This window comes from Hemicordylus capensis, chromosome 2 (genome assembly GCF_027244095.1).
Source record: "Hemicordylus capensis ecotype Gifberg chromosome 2, rHemCap1.1.pri, whole genome shotgun sequence".
Lineage (NCBI taxonomy): Eukaryota > Metazoa > Chordata > Lepidosauria > Squamata > Cordylidae > Hemicordylus > Hemicordylus capensis.
Window position 1 is genome coordinate 14984600 of NC_069658.1, and position 17387 is coordinate 15001986.

The 17387-nt window shown below is 45.9% G+C and overlaps 1 protein-coding gene across 5 annotated transcripts in view; it reads right to left on the minus strand.

Annotated features, from left to right (window-relative positions):
* MYO5B (myosin VB) overlaps positions 1-17387 on the minus strand; it is a 390467-nt gene that overhangs the window by 233124 nt on the left and 139956 nt on the right. For all 5 annotated transcript variants that reach the window (XM_053303356.1, XM_053303361.1, XM_053303354.1 and 2 more), the window contains one exon: positions 16337-16481. In XM_053303356.1, the coding sequence (XP_053159331.1) occupies positions 16337-16481 (145 nt within the window). The remainder of the gene's footprint in view (positions 1-16336; positions 16482-17387) is intronic.

Sequence of the window (17387 nt, forward strand, 5' to 3'; positions counted from 1 at the left end):
CCAAGCTGTCACTCTCACTTTCACACTTGGCAGAAGTTCAAGCAAGATTTTTTTCCCCTTTATCAGGCACTGCTGCCAGATTTTGCTTAAAGAAAAAAAGAAAAAGAAAAAGAAAAGAAAAAACCAAGATTTCCAAGGTGGCTCTGTACCACTGATCCCCTCTGAAGATCTGTCCTTGCAACTAACCCCTTTGGAATAACCTGGGCTGCACTACACCTGAACAAATTTTTCTGATTGCAGCAACAAATGTATGACTATGCTGGGATAATTATGTTTACGTATTTTTTAAAACCACTCAGGAGCCCTCATGCCAATTGCCAAATGGGTTTTCCCCAACATAGCAGTCTAGGCAGCAGGATCTGATGCCTCAGTGATTTGTTTTGTTACTTTTCCTGATAAGATGGATACACTAATTCTATGCAAGAACAAAGGAGATCAGGTCACAAAGCAATCACAGGGTTTTTCCATCCCTTTCTCAGTTTTCTTTCTGAAGAGTGTTGTGGAAGGTCACAATACAGTCAAGTCTCATGTGGGCCAGCAGCCTGAACAGAGCAATTTTAAGCCTGCCCAGTGATTCTGAAACCACAAACAAAGGATGTGTCACACCATATTAGATTGCTGGTCCATCTAAAACCTCCTTACAATTTGGGGAACGAGTCCGATGATACAGCAAAATGGATTTTTAAAACCCCAAACACACTCCAGTGTCTAATTTAGACAATAAAGACAGCGATGACACGAATGGGCTGGAAATCAAAGGAAACCCCTTTTGTTATGCTGAGTATTAAAATTGTTCCCTGAACTGTATGCAATTCCCTGATTTATACACAATACAGAACATGCATACATAAAACCAGAGGAAGCTGCCTTCTACCAAGTCAGACCACTGGCCGATCCAGCTCAGTATGGTCTACATTGACTGGCAGCAGTTCTCCAAGGTTCCAGGCAGGAGTCTTTTCAAGCCTTAACTGAAGGGACTGAAATTGGGACCAACTGCATGCAAAGCAGATTCTTTACCACTGAGCTATGGTCACTTCCTTTATTTCAACCGCATAGGGAACACTTACCAGCCATTGCCCTAAAACTATGTAATCCCACCCCATGGAATCCAACTCCACGGCTTCAAGAAAGAAATTATTCCCAAAACGCATTTATAACATACCTTGGGTCTCATTACATTGCATTTCAGATCCTAAAGCCTTAGGACCCCGGCAGAGTCCCTTCCACCAGCAATGTCATGCCGGCACCACAGTGGGTCCCACGGTGTAACCCTGATGCCACGTCATGGTTGCAGGGGCCAAAGGAGGACGGTGTCAAGAGTGTTTCAGAAAAGAAGCAAGGCTTAATCAGCCCCCTGAGAAGCCTCTGGAATATGTGGTGGGAAAGAGGCAGGCCTTAGAGTTGTTCCCCCATCATGGTGCATGGACTGCCCAACCCATACATGGCTGACCTGAGTTCAAATCCCCATTCAGCCATGATACTAGCTGGGTGACTCTGGGCCAGTCACTTCTCTCTCAGCCTAACTTCACAGGGTTGTTGTGAGGAGAAACCTAAGTATGTAGTACACTGCTCTGGGCTCCTTGGAGGAAGAGCGGGATATAAAAATGTAAAAATAGAAATAGAAATACAGATTGCAAAAACACCTCAATATAAAGGAGAAAATGCTCAAAAATAGCTAAAAATCACCCGGGGAAAAAACCCTCAACCCTTAATATCACCAAGAGTAACCAAGAGGAATGAGCAGATTGAACCTCTAGAAGTTTTTTGAACCCCCAAGCATCACTCAAATGCACTTTAAATCACCAAGAGTCACCTGGAGTCGGCAAGGGTCACCAAAAGGAATGAGCCGATTGAACCTCGGAACCCCCCCCCCCAAATCCCTAAAATGCCTCACCAACCGTGGGTTGGTGGTTGGCAAGACCGGTCACAATTTCCCATTCGTGGACACTTAAAACTGTGGTTAGTAAAATCGTGGTTGGCGAGGAATGACTGTATACTAACTGGCAGCAGCTCTCCAAGGTTTCAGGCAGGACTTTCTCTCAGGAGACTCCTAAGATTGAATCTGGGACCTTCTGTCTGCAAAGCAGATGCTCTGCCACTGGGCTATGGACCCATCTTCTGAATGGGAGCTGCAGAGAATGGTGCAAAGGAACCCACTTAAAAGCTCCACCATCAATACATGGCTGCGAAGACTGTATTATAGCACAGGTGTAGAGACAGAGTGAAAGTTTGGAGGAGCAACTCCTCACTTTTTGGGAGGGAAAAGAAGATGTTTTTTAGGATTGAAGATATGGATTATTAGGTTTGGTAGGGTGGGGGGTGGAGTTCAGTAAAATAAGAAGAACTCTTCAGATGCTCCTGCATCCCGTATTATAGAACAGTGGTGGGCAGACTGAAGATTTCTGGTTGTTATTTGACCCCCACACCCCTGCCCTGAGCCTTGGAAGCTACTAGTATGAAATAGTGACTTGGGCAGGCAAAACCAGTCACAAAATGGCAGCATGTGGAGGCAGAACCAGTTGCAAAATAGCAGCTTGTACAAAACTTTACATCACCAGAATATGGAATTTCAACACAGAAACCCTCGAAGTTCAGGATTTTTTTTCTGCAGGACAGAAGGGGAACAAGCGTCAGCTTTGTGGATATAAGAAACTGGAGAGAAATTTGTGTGAGAGAGAAAGTAAAAACAGCCCCCTGCCTTCAAAGAGAGAAAGATTAAGAACTGTGCAGCCATACTTCTACTCAGCAAGCCAGCCAATCAGATTTGCAGTATTGGCTGGAAGGGAAGGGAGGGAGAAGCAGGGCCAAATACCTGTAGAGCTACTTCAGATAAGCCTGCAAACTACCACTAGCTTCTGACCCCTGTTGCAGACTGATAAGGGATCAGCTTCAGGTGAAGAGGCAGCAAGCTGTGTGCGGCCAGATGCATGTCCTAATCTCTTCCTAGAAATGTAAGAGGTTTTAACAATGAGCTTTTTAATATTATAATTGACAAAGTTATGTGCATAGTGAAATGCAACCTTTCAAAAAAAAAAAAAAGGGCTTCAGAGCAACTATCCTGAAGCATCAAAAACCTACATTTTCTATTTTTCAGCCTTCCACCCCTCCCCATTTTTGTGGGGGCAAAGTCATTTTTCTTTTTTAACCCTGGGCTAGTACTACACTAATTGTAGCCCTGAGATCAAAAAGTACTCAAACCAGTTCAGCTGTGCAGTTCTAAAAGGTGGATTACAGGAGCCCAGCTGTTTATTGGATTGAAACACCCAACAGGAAGCCTAGTGTGTGCTCTAAGATGTAAGAACCTATATTTTAATATAGAAAGCTTTTCAATGTACTGCACTCTGTGTTCTCAGAACTTCTGAGCCAGAGAATACTTCTGCAAAGCAACGTTTGAATTAAAAAATATATAAGCAGAGATTTTTTGCACAACAGGCGGACTTACCTGAGAACAAGCTTGGTGCTTTTACAGCAAAATTGTAGTTGACACACGGACAACAGTATTCTGTCATGCTAACCCCTGTGGGCTTCGCTGGTCTCCGGTTGCCAAATCAACGTGCCTCACTGTGGACACCTTCTGCTACCTAGAAACATTCTTAGGCCTATAATGTCCCAGCAAGTCACAATCAGAAGCCGCTAGGCCCTGTGACCAGACAGGTTTTTGGCACTAGGGCTGAAGCAAAATGTTTTCCTATTTCCATCACCACATTTTCAGGAAGTAAAGCCAGGGGCACTTTTGGAGATATTTTGTGGGTGGTGAAATTCATTACAAGTTTTGTGGGGGCTTATTGGCTTCCAATCAGCAGCTGGTAGAGGATGTTCTGCTGCTAAAGAGGTAGTGACAGCAAATACATTTTTAAAAGGCAGGCATAATAAGCTACCTTTTACCGAGTCAGATACTGGTCCATCTAGCTCAGAATTATCTGCACTGACTGGCAGCAGCTCTTCAAGGTTCCAGGCAGGGTGCTTTCCAGATTGGACACTAGAACAGTGTCACTACGTGCTCGTTATGTGCGCTTCCCAACTGTCTGTGTTTTGACATCACAGTCCCTGCGCTGTCAAGCAAGGTGCAGTTCACACTTCCAATGCCTTTTTTCAGATTTTATTTCCATGTTACTGTCCTATAATGTTGCATGTGCGGCACAAATAAGTAGCTGTATTTTCCTGTTGTGGAACTTTCGCAAGACTGTTCCCCTGCTGGTGCTTTGCACAACAGCCTTTATGTACGGTTTCAATGTGCTCTGCCCAACGCCGAAGCATTTTACCGCTGTTGAGTGGGTAATCTGGAAAGCGCCAAGGAGTCTTCCCAGCCTAACCTGGAGATGCCAAGGATTGAACCTGGGACCTTCTGCATGCAAAGCAGATCCTCCACCACTGAGCTAAGCCCCCCCCCAGATGTTTAATGAATTCCGCATGGGCTGTTTCATCTCCCCAAATGTTGCCTGTCCCCCATTTCAACCTAAAATATTATCAGTGGGAAACTTCCAATTCAGTTTTACTCCATTTCTGCAGTCTAAAGGCAGTAGCAAAAATCAAGAGCAATCATTCTCCACCCAAGGTACACTAGTGTGCAACCAGACAACCTCAAGGGCACTGCAAGACATATGATTAATGGAATTAAAGTTTTTTGTGAAGCCAGGACATCCACTCACAGGAGGAGGCTGCCTGCTGCAACTCTGTAGGAATTCCTGATCTGGACTTGACCCTTACTCAGCCTCTGCTGGAGACAGAACAGGCAGTGATCTTGCTTTGTGCCTAGAATGATTCAGTTGAATCCCAATGTTGTATTGTGCTGAACAGGACAGTTGGTGTAGCAATTAGAGTGTCGTACTTTGGCTGGGGAGACCAAATCCTGGAGCAACCGCAAAGCTTGCTAAATGACTTTATGCCAGTCACTATCTCTCAGTCTAAACTACCCTGTGGAGGAGGGGAGGAAATATGTACATGACCCTGAGCTTTTTGGAGGAAGGGTGAAGTAAAAATGTAATTAAAAGATAAAAACAAGATACAAATCACTCAATATAAAGAGCAGAATTCCTTGTCCTCAGAGGACTCAAATCAGCTTGCACAGAAGAGTGGACCTCTCTGAAGGCAGGTCATTCTTGTGAATTGTTACCAGAATTGGTTCTTGCCTCTAATTGTTCTCGCCTCTAATTGTTACCAGAAGCAGCAGCACGTCTGAGCTCGGGAAGTTATGACCAGTAGGTTTTCCAAGCCCCTAGTGATTTACATTTGGCTTGACGGGTAAAGCAATGAAGCCCCACAAGACTGTCTTATTAAACTGCTGCTACAGCTGTTGTCACAAGAGACCCCAGTCCTGGGGAAAGTGAGCTCCTTTATCTCACATCTGTGCAACATCAACAGCAAGAGTGCCCGTCTAGACTGTCAAGCAAAAAAATCCAGGTTAATAAAACAGGCTGCTCACCTGTAACAGATCTTAAATGTTGTTTTAACCGCCGATTTCGACGCCATAGTTCCAATCGCCTCACGGCTATTATAACCCGACGACTTTATCTTTTTTTTCCTTTTTTCCTTTAGGGTAAAACAATACGTAGTCCTTTAAAACAGTCCAATGTCTAGCACCAAAACGTTGTTCCGAATCCGTTCCAAGTCGTACAACGTAATATCAAGAAAAAAACGTTTGAGGAGCAATCTGATCCGAGGTTTAGACACAATGGCGGTCTAAAAGAAACTGAGGAAGACACGCCCCAACTGCCTTATTTAACAAAGGCACGATCACGTGCAGGGCAGTTGGAGGCGGCACGAGGAGCTACAGGTGAAACTCAAAAAATTAGAATATCGTGCAAAAGTTCATTAATTTCAGTAATGCAAATTAAAAGGTGAAACTGATATATGAGATAGACGCATTACATGCAAAGCGAGATAAGTCAAGCCTTAATTTGTTATAATTGTGATGATCATGGCGTACAGCTCATGAGAACCCCAAATCCACAATCCCAGAAAATTAGAATATTACATGAAACCAATAAAACAAGGATTGTAAATAGAACAATATCGGACCTCTGAACAGTATAAGCTTGCATATGTATTCAGTACTTGGTCTGTGCCCCTTTTGCAGCAATTACTGCCTCAATGCGGCGTGGCATGGATGCTATCAGCCTGTGGCACTGCTGAGGTGTTATGGAAGACCAGGATGCTTCAATAGCGGCCTTCAGCTCTTCTGCATTGTTTGGCCTCATGTCTCTCATCCTTCTCTTGGCAATGCCCCATAGATTCTCTATGGGGTTCAGGTCAGGCGAGTTTGCTGGCCAATCAAGCACAGTAATCCCATGGTCATTGAACCAGGTTTTGGTACTTTGGGCAGTGTGGGCAGGTGCCAAGTCCTGCTGGAAAATGAAGTCAGCATCCCCATACAGCTCGTCTGCGGAAGGAAGCATGAAGTGCTCCAAAATCTCCTGATAGACGGCTGCGTTGACCCTGGACTTAATGAAGCACAGTGGACCAACACCAGCAGATGACATGGCTCCCCAAATCAACACAGACTGTGGAAACTTCACACTGGACTTCAAGCATCTTGCATTGTGTGCCTCTCCATTCTTCCTCCAGACTCTGGGTCCTTGGTTTCCAAATGAGATGCAAAAGTTGCTCTCATCAGAAAAGAGGACTTTGAACCACTGAGCAACAGACCAGTTCTTTTTTTCTTGAGCCCAGGTAAGACGCTTCTGACGTTGTTTGTTGTTCAGGAGCGGCTTGACAAGAGGAATACGACATTTGAAGCCCATGTCCAGGATCCGTCTGTGTGTGGTGGCTCTTGATGCACTAACTCCAGCCTCAGTCCACTCCTTGTGAAAGTCCCCAACACTTTTGAATGGCCTTTTCCTGACAATCCTCTCCAGGCTGCGGTCATCCCTGCTGCTTGTGCACCTTTTTCTTCCACACTTTCCCCTTCCACATAACTTTCTATTAATGTGCTTTGATACAGCACTTTGGGAACATCCAACTTCTTTTGCAATTACCTTTTGAGGCTTTCCCTCCTTATGGAGGGTGTCAATGATGGTTTTCTGCACAACTGTCAAGTCAGCAGTCTTTCCCATGATTGTGATTCCTAATGAACCAAACTGAGAGACCATTTAAAGGCTCAGGAACCCTTTGCAGGTATTATGGATTGATTAGCTGATTGGAGTGGGACACCTGGAGCCTAGACTGTTGAACCTTTTCACAATATTCTAATTTTCTAGGATTGTGGATTTGGGGTTCTCATGAGCTGTACGCCATGATCATCACAATTATAACAAATTAAGGCTTGACTTATCTCGCTTTGCATGTAATGCGTCTATCTCATATATCAGTTTCACCTTTTAATTTGCATTACTGAAATTAATGAACTTTTGCACGATATTCTAATTTTTTGAGTTTCACCTGTAGTCAATCGGTCCGCGAGGTCCCTGCGCAGGCGCAGAACCCATTCTTTATGAATACAACGGATCACTATCCAGATTAAAAGCTTATCAAGCAACTTCACAGTCTCTCAGGGCAGGCCGTCTGGGAGCTCAGAGCCTCAATATTCCACCATTGCCACAGTCAAAGGAACAGCCTGCATCAACCTGACAGGACAGCTCCACCTTAGCAGCAGCAGCAGCAGCATCTCTCTCAAGTCTAGTCCTGCTAACACAGTGTTACCCAATATTTTTTCTTATCTGGAGGCACAATTAAAGTAAAGTGTGCTGTCGAGTGGATGTCAGCTCCTGGCACCCACAGAGCCCTGTGGTTTTCTTGGGTAGAATACAGGAGGGGTTGACCATTGCCTCCTCCCACATAGTACGAGATGATGCCTTTCAGCATCTTCCTATATTTTTGCTGCCCGATATAGTACCAGCAAGTTCTCTGGGCGGTTCACAGGACAATAGAAACAGCCAATAAAAGATTAAAACATTTCAACAATTAAAATTAAAAAGTTAAAATTATTAAAACACAATTAAAACAGTATCTAATTAAAAGCTTGGGTGAACAAATGTGTCTTGACTGCCTTTTTAAAAGTTGTAAGAGATGGGGAGGCTCTTCTTTCAGCAAGGAGTGTGTTCCAAAGCCTCGGGGCAGCAATGGAGAAGATCCGTCCCCGAGTAGCCACCAGACGAGCCGGTGGCAACTGCAGATGAACCTCTCCAGATGATCTCAATGGGAGGTGTGGTTCATAGTGAAGAAGACGCTCTCTTAAATACCCAGGGCCCAAGATGTTTAGAGCTTTATAGGTTATAACCAAAACCTTGTACTCTACCAGGAAACTTACTGGCATCCAGTGTAGATGTTTTAGAATAGGAGTGATATGGTCTCTCCAAGATGACCCAGAGACTAATCTGGCTGCTGCATTCTGGACTAACTGCAGTTTCTGGACAACACACAAGGGCAGCCCCACATAGAGCATATTGCAGTAGTCAAGACTGGGGGTGACCAGCAGATGTACTACTGTTTTGAAGTCATTTATCTCAAGAAATGGACGCAGCTGGTGTATCAGCCGAAGCTGATAAAAGCTGACTTCTGGCCACTGCCTCAACCTGGGACACCAGGGAGAGTTTTGTGTCCAGAAGCACTCCCAGACTGCGTACCTGTTCCTTCTGGGGAAGTGTGACCCCATCCAGAATAGGCAGATCAAAATCATCTCCCGAGTTCCGACCCCGCACAATAAGTACCTCCATCTTATCTGGATTCAGTCTCAGCTTGTTACCTCTCATCCAGCCCATCACTGCCTCCAGGCAGGCATTTAGGGAGGTTATGCCTGCTTCTGATGATGTTGACATGGAGAAATAGATTTGGGTGTCATCAGCATACTGATAACACCCTGCACCAAATCTCCTGATGACCTCTCCCAGCGGTTTCATGTAGATGTTAAACAACATGGGAGACAATACGGAGCCTTGAGGGACACCATACCGAAGTTCAGTTTTTGAAGAACAACAGTCCCCGAGAGACACCATCTGGAACCTGCCCAAGAGATAGGAGTGGAACCACAGCAAAGCAGTGCCTCCCACCCCTAACCCACTCAGACGCTCCAGAAGGATACTATGGTCAATAGTATCGAAAGCCACCAAGAGGTCCAAAAGGACCAACAGCGTCACACTTCCTCTGTCAATTGCCAATTAGAGATCAACCATCAGGCCGACCAAGGCAATCTCCACCCTATAGCCCACCCAAAAGCCGGTCTGAAACGGGTCTAGATAATCATTTCCGTGCTGCGCCACTTAAAGTAACTCACCCTCAAAATTTACAGCATAATAGCCTCCAACTGGTTCCTCCCGCCTTTTCTTCTTCTTCACTGCAGTAGCAGAAGCAGCCGCAGCAGCAGCAGCAACAACAGCAAAGCTGCTATATTTATTTTTAAAAAAAATAGGAGTCTGCTAGCTCCCTTATACACTGGGAAGAATATGCCCTTTCCAGCACATTATAGGGCAAATTGGCTCCGAAACTGGGTGGCTTAAACCTCATGTGTGGAGCCCCTACATCCCAGAATGTATCGGAAAGAATATGCCTCTCCTGGTGCACAAGGGAGCTAGCTGGCTCCCAAAGTGGAATGTTTATACTGTCCGCTTTTGGAGCTGATTCAGCAACTTTGCATGGCACCGCGGATAGTGTCCCATGGCACACCAGTGTGACACAGCACACCATTTGGGAAACACTGCGCGGCTGGGTTGTTTCCCCCCACTGCACAGTTCTGCTGTAACTTGACTCCAATGTGCTCAGAAAGACACAAGGCACGGCCAGTTATTTTTAAAACATTTACATCCTGTTGTTCTATTGATTTTGGATATTCGAGGCAGCTGACAAATATGATAATCTCATCCTATGAAGCAAAATGCAAAACCAAAGAGAAGGAGCCAGCCCAAAAATAAATAACAGCCGCTGAAAACATTTCAATTGCATCCCAGATTAACTGGACCTCAGCTTCCTCAAAAGCCAAGCTTTGGCCATGCACCAAAAGACAAGCAGACTTCACTGGGGAGGGTATCCCACGACAGAGGTGTGGCAACTGGGATGGAGAACTGGAGGCACCATGTTGCAGTAGCACTGTTGCTACCTAGATGGCCATTTTCACAAGGCGGTGTTGGGAGACGACTATGCTGCCCATGACAGCGGCACTATAGCAGTGATCTTCACTAATTTTTAAGAGGGAGCCACTTTGGCAAAAACAACCACCACCCTTCAGAGAGAAAGCCATTTCCCACTGTGCTGGCCTCCGCACTAAACTGCACTTTTCTCAGTGCTGGGAGGGCGGTTTAACAGAGAAAGAGCCCTCTCTTAAGAGTTCTGTGGGGAAAGCTCTGGGAAAGGCTACACTTCCCAGCACTCTGTGCATGCATCTTCCAAGAGGGCTTCATTTCCCTTAAAGGGGCCCTGCCAGCACTGGGCAGGGCACAGCACTGTGCACAATGAGAATGGCTGTCTTCACATGGTGGCTGGGGAACTGTAAAGAATATTCAGCTTTGGCCAATACAATGTTTCTCACAGGTCCAACAGTTAGTGTTGGCTGGAGCCAGCATTGGCCCCGAAACCTTACAATAAAGAACACGGCACTAGAATGTTCCACTGGGCTCCATTTTGTCCCCTGTGTGATTGAACAGTTACATGAAGTGTCTGCTCAGTGTCATTTGAGGATTTAGAGGGAGGTTTTAACAGTAAACTCTTCTCTTTTTCCTCATTAAATTTGGGGAAACTATGGAAGTGCTCAGTCACTGACTACGAGAGGCAGTGGACTGGGTGGGGGTCAAAAAACTGAAGAACAATCCCAAGCAAGGAGCTGGAGCTCTGGGCGAGTGGCTCATTGGAACCAGGCCTTAGGGGTCAACCTGTTCCGGGTGAGGCTGCACTCCCTCTCAAAAGTCAGGTTTACAATATCGGGGCGCTTTTAGGTCTGACCCTATCTTTGGAAGCCCAAGTGGCTTGTGGCATTGTCTGGTGCAACTGGCCGCCGTCCTTACCTCCTCCTCTGGAGACAGACCCACCAAATTCTTGGTGGAGGCAGGAGCAGGTGACAGCTGGAGAAGAAAGTTGGGGGCAAGCCTTACAGCAGAAGCCAGGCCCCAATGGCTGAAAATAGGCCAAACCAACAGGAGGCCCTGGCCAAAGCACCATCTCTTCCAAAGGAGCTCCAAGAGAGAGCTGAGGAGGAGGTGCACTGCAAGGCCATCAGCAGTGCGCTTCTAGAGGGGAGGGGGCCAGAGGGGGAGGAGGAAGGAGTACAGGAGGGTCATAACGCAGCTGTAGAGGGTGAAAGCTTATTAAAAGAGGGTGGCAGCCCAACCCAGGGTGATGGGAGGTGCAAGGTTTGTGAGGGGGCATATAAAGGGGATGACCAGTGATGAGGGGACTGTCTTGGATGGTAGTGTTCCTGTCCTCTGGGGAGAGGTGGACTCGGGGACCAGCAAGCCCCAAAGGAGGAGGATTTGGGTGGCATAGAAGCCCTCCCTTTTGTACTCCAAGGCCTGAACCACTCATTCCTACACTCCCAAGCAGCGTGAGACCCCTGGCTGGACAGACTTACATCCGAATTTGCATGTGCAGTCCAGATGCCAAAAGGTCATTGTGGCAGGAGATTATGGGAGTTGTAGTCCAACAACATCTGGGGACCCAAGGTTCAGAATTCCTACCTTAAAACAAAACAACTACCCTTGTGCCTATCTCCTGAACCTCAGGTGGGGGACAGACATGGTGCAGGGCATCCAAAGTTGAAGGTAGTGTAGGACCTTAAATTACACTAACCTCAGACCATGGCTTTAAAAAGCTAAGTACCAGCCCTTGGAATCTGGCTTCAAAATGAATCAACAGCCAATACAGATGCAATAATATCGATACCATATGCTCTGTTCACCTGGCTCCAGTTATAAATGCCGGTGGCTGCACTCTGAATCAACTGAAGTCACCAAACATTCTTCATAGGCATTCGTGCATAGTCCACATCAGTAGCTGAATAAGAATGTTAATAAGGCATGAATGGCCTAGTCATCATCATAGCACCCTCAAAACAATGATGGGGGACAGGTGGGCAAAGAAACAATACTTGAAGAAGTGTTAAAAGTACCATTATGTGTGCGGTACCTAATGGCAAAGCACCATGCTGCGAAACGTAGCATAACAATTCACAACTGGGAGAACCAAAGGCAAATCTTTTCAGAGAGGTTGGACCTTCTGGCCCTCTGATCCGTGCAGAAGCCCCCCCCCCCCCCAAAAAAGAGGGGGAAGAAAAAGAAGAAAAGAAGCTGGGTGGGGTAGATTGGAGAAAGAACCCTGGCTTTGGTCATAAGACTGGGCCATCTCTTTGGGGAGCCTGGGGTGCTCGCCTACTGCTCCTCAAAACGGTCTTTCAAGAAAACTATCTGCTGACCATGAACTGAATGGCTTCTTAGGAATTAAATATACACAGCTGGACACAGCCTTTGTTTTCTTCCCAACACATTTCCCCCTTATTATAAAGCATGTGGGGAAAGAATGCCAAAGCAGGATCTGACCACACCGAGATAACAAGCCCTCTTGGTCTGGACTGAGCCACAAGCTTTGCAATTATTCCTCATCTCTAATGTGTGCTGGCCATAACTAGCTTTGGGAAGGTCCGTGGCTCGGAAATCGAGTACATACTTTGCATGGATAAAGGCACAGATTCAATTCCCGGCCTCTCCAGTGAAAGGAAACCTTAGGAAAGACCCAGAAAACCACTGCCAGAAAAGGACATTATCAGTTCGCTAGCTGGACCAATGGACTGGCTCAGTATATGGCAGCTGCATGCGACCCTCTCCTCCACAGCCCTGCTCCACACTTCAGAGTGTCAGCTGCGCAGGCCAACTTATCCTGCATGTCTCTAGAATAGTGCTTTGGAAGACCTGAGTGCTTGTGATATGCTTTGAGAAACAGAATCTGGGTGGAGGGGGGCCATGATATGCATGTTTTTTCATATGCCATCTGAAGAACTGAAGAAGCTGGCATTGCTGCACACTTCTAGTAATGGCAGAGTGCTGTAACTCCCAAACTATCCTAAAAATGCTACTGACTTCCTAGGAACTAACTGGATTTTTAAAAACGGTTTGTGTTTGGTGATGCATATATCTGCATGTGTGTGTGTTTGGTGATGGTTCTTTGTGTTAAAGCAAGTTGGAGGCACTTATCAGATATCACCAGCAAGTTCTGAGCACTGCAGGGCAAGACACTGAACAAAGCCCAGCACTGCTGTGCTCAGCAACACCTGACAGCATTATGAATACACACCAAGCGGCAAACAGCACATTGTGAGAGTAAGAAAGCTGCAATGCCTGTTTTTTGTTTTTAAAAAACAACTTTCAGAAATGGAGAATTCGGAGCAGAGAAGCAGCAGTGGGTGAGAGTGCTTAACCCCATCTCTGCCTTCAGCAACTGTGCGGAATTTGCCCCTGCAAGCAACATTATCCCCTCCACCAGGGGATCTAACTTGTTTGTAAGGGCAAAACTGTGTTTTTAACCTTGCAGAGGGGAAAACTGCTGGTGGGCAGATTTGGAGTGAAGAAGCTGAAGGCAGGAAAAGGATTCAATGCTTCCTCCTCCTGCTGTTTCTGTGCTTTGAATTCTCTCACTCCCAAGCTGCTTTAAAAATGGCAACCACCACTGAACCACCAACATTGAACAACCAATGGCAACCATCACTGAACCACCACCACTGAACCACCACCACTGAACCACCACCACTGAACCACCAATGGCAACCACTATTGAACAACCACCTCCATTCATTTTGGGCTAGAGCCTTTCCAAACTTTGCCAACCTGAGATATAGTTAAGTTTGTTTGTTTTAAATTGGAGCACCCTGTACCACCAATAGACCCCCCCTTTTTTAGAGGTGGCATATTAATTAATTTGTGTATTTATTTAGAGTCAGCTCCAAAAGCAGGGAGTTTAAACTCTCCATGTTTGGAACTGGCTTGCTCCCATATGCACCTCAAGGGATAAATCCCTCTAGAAGCTGGGGACTCCTTGGTTTTGTAGCTGACTCAGTTGGAAAACCCTGGGCTAGAGATTTGACAAGTTTTTAGAAGCTGAAAATGGTTTCAGACGGCACCACTTTCAATGGCATGCACACCTGTTTTCTTTTGTCCCACTTCTGCTTTTGGTCAAACAGGTTCCACACGTTTTGGCACAATACAACCCCCACCCCCGCAGAATCCTGTTTACTGGGGGACAACTGAGATGAGAGTACGTATGTGCCATGATCAGTAGACCTCTTGCCAACAGGCTTCAACTCTTGTGGGTGGCAAGTTCCCAATCTGTCTCCAGCCTCAGTGCCTACAGAATGGGAAGTGCTTCTGCAGTCTGCTGAATTTGGCCCTACATTTTTGCACCTCTCTCGGTGTTTCTCAAGGCCAAACCTTATAAAGATGCCTATTTTATATTATATACTTATTCTGCATTAATGGTTCCACCAGGGAGAGCAAAATGGCTCCAACTCTGCAGCCTCAGTCTTATTCTTCATTGGCTTGGAAGATCAAACGACTGTGGAGATTCCCATCTCTCAGGAGTCTCCACTAACTTCAGCTCATCAGCAACTTCTGACTGCAGTCTGGGCCAGTTTCAGTGCACGAGTGGGTGGATTAAGCCCCAATTAAGCCCAGAGAGCTGTGCATGTTCACAGCAGTTCTGCACTTGGCCAAGTGCCGTTGTCACAATGATAAAGTTGCACAGGAAGGAACAGCAGTAAAAGTAATTCGATCAATAAGGAGGTACAGGGTTTGCTTCCAAAAGAGGAGAGAGAGAGAGAAATAAAAGCACCTATTTAAGAAGTCTGGTGCAAGTTCTTAGAATTTGCTGATACACCATCATGTATCGCCACTAAACAATAATACTAGGTTTGGGGACATTCACTTTTCTGAATACTGTATAACCTTTTCAGATACAGCCAGGGGCTCTGGCATTCAGTGATTCCAGATTTCACAACCTCAAATCCTAGAACTAACCACTCCAACATCAATCACAGGAACAGCATTTGAACAAAGCTGCTTAATTGCCCAACTGGTCTTTAGAAGGGTTTCCCATCCCTCCCAATACTGGTTATATGCAGATAAAAGGACCTGTTGGGGCAGCTGGATCCAAAACCAAGACTGGAGTGTGTGGAGAAGCTGAAAGGCACTTTAAGCTTCTACCTTAAGTGGAGCAGGCAGCAAAAGGCTCTGCTGACTTGACAGGAATACAGTGTCAAGCTCCTAGCATTTATGCCACATGGGGCCCGATCCAGAGCCTTCATCCTGCCTGCCACTCACAGGGGCCAACACTTCAGGCTGCTATTTCCTTTGGCACATGAGGCATAGAAAATTAAGCACAAGTTTGGCACTGGACACCAAACTACTTCCCAGTTCAAGACCACAAGGTTTCCCAGATCAAGTCCTGGAGACCTGTCTGTTTCCATAGACACAAAACTGTAACCGACATGGGTGGGACTGAGTTTGAAGTATTACTTATGGAAAGATGGCTGCAGTGGGGATAATGAGCAGCCAAGCTAGAAGCTGTGAGGTGTGGACAACAGATGTGCTCGAGACAGGGGTCTCCAACCTGTTGGGTCCCCAGATGTTGGGCTACAACTCCACATCAATCCCAGCCGCAATGGCCATTGGGAGTTGTAGTCCAACATCATCTCAGGACCCACAGCTGGGAACATAGGAACAGGAACATAGGAAGCTGCCACATAATGAGTCAGACCATGGGTCTATCTAGCTCAGTATTTTCTTCACAGACTGGCAGCGGCTTCTCCAAAGTTGCAGGCAGGAATATCTCTCAGCCCTATCTTGGAGATGCCACCAGGGAGGGAACTTAGAACCTAGATGCTCTTCCCAGAGTGGCTCCATCCCCTGAGGGGAATATCTTACCGTGCTCACATTTCTAGACTCCCATTCATATGCAACCAGGGCGGACCCTGCTTAGCTAAGGGGACAAGTCATGCTTGCTACCACGAGAGCAGCTCTCCTCTCCCTAAAGGAACCCCTAAAGGGCTAGCAGAAACAAACCATCTGCAGAACACCGATTACCCAACTCTCCTCCTCCTCAGTGCTCATGTATAAGCACAAACTGACCGCATGATGTATTTTCATAACTGCAAACAATTATTCCCACCCACCACTGGAACCACATGGCTAGACAACAACCTGAATAAAAAGAAAATCAACTGAGTTAAGATTCACAAGAGGCTGCCCATGCTGCTGAATTCTGTATTTAGTGATGCACCTTTTCCTCTGTGATACTAGATCAACCATAATTCCTCAAGCCCTAGTCATAGCTTGTCAGTAGCAGTTTGATTTACTTCCACATTTGTTGCAATACCAGCAGATCTGGTTTTCATACTCTGTTGCAGAGGGGAGTACAAAGGTATTTTGCTCACCTGGCCATTTGCTTATAAGCTTCCTCTGCCACTGCAAAGATATGAGGATCCATGTCTCCCATGTTTTGGCCACTGTATGCATAGATGACATCTTGTCCATAGATTGGCAACTGTTCATAAGGATTAATGGCAACGAGCACAATACCTTAAAAATCCAGAGATATGCAAACAATTAAAGTCACAGCATAGCCCCACAAGCAAGAAGCAGAATTTTCAGCATGTACATGATCTACTGTGTATCAATTTACAAGCTGTTTTTCTACGGAAAAATTCAAATATACATAAAAAGAAAAGCTCTTGTGTATTGACCGCCACTGTTCTAGCCTGGTTGTTCTTTGTGGACCCCATTTTCTTATTTTACAGAGACTACATGAGCAGATGTTTGAAAAGCTTCAAAATTTAGACTCAGAGACTGTAATTGCCCTTGATGACCACAATCCAATACTGGGACTGGGAGATAAGTGGGAACACAGTCAGAGTTATTTGAAGCTTCAGCTACAGCTGCTTGCACTGTTGAAGAGACAAGCAGCTTTTCATTTTAAATATTTAGATTTCAGCTCAAGTGAACTGCCGCTTTAGCATGTGGTGGAAACTTTAAAAATGAAAAAAATACTCTGCAGCATGTTCCACTATTATTTTCAGTCTGGTCTCAGGGTTATCTGAATGCACTGAATGCACTTCCCAGACCACAGCAGGGGCAGCTGGGGAGGACGGTGGCGAGAGGTACCTTTTAAAGTCGTTACCGGCTATACCGCCCACCTAGAAGACACGAGGAACAGCCACGCCTTGCCCAGCATCCCACACAGCGGAGGTCCCACCTACAACACTCACCTGACCTCTGCCACTGCTGTGTCTTCTAGGTGCCAGTAATGCATTATACCTCTCACTTCCCTCACTGGCCTCCACTGGCCACAGGTTAAGAATCAATGCAGTACACACACACACACATTAAAGTTTAAAGGTTTTTTCGTGGTCCCTGTCAAGAAGTGGCTCCTCCACAGAGCTAATAATTGTTTGAGTAGGAGAACTTTTAAAAGTACCACAAGAGCTC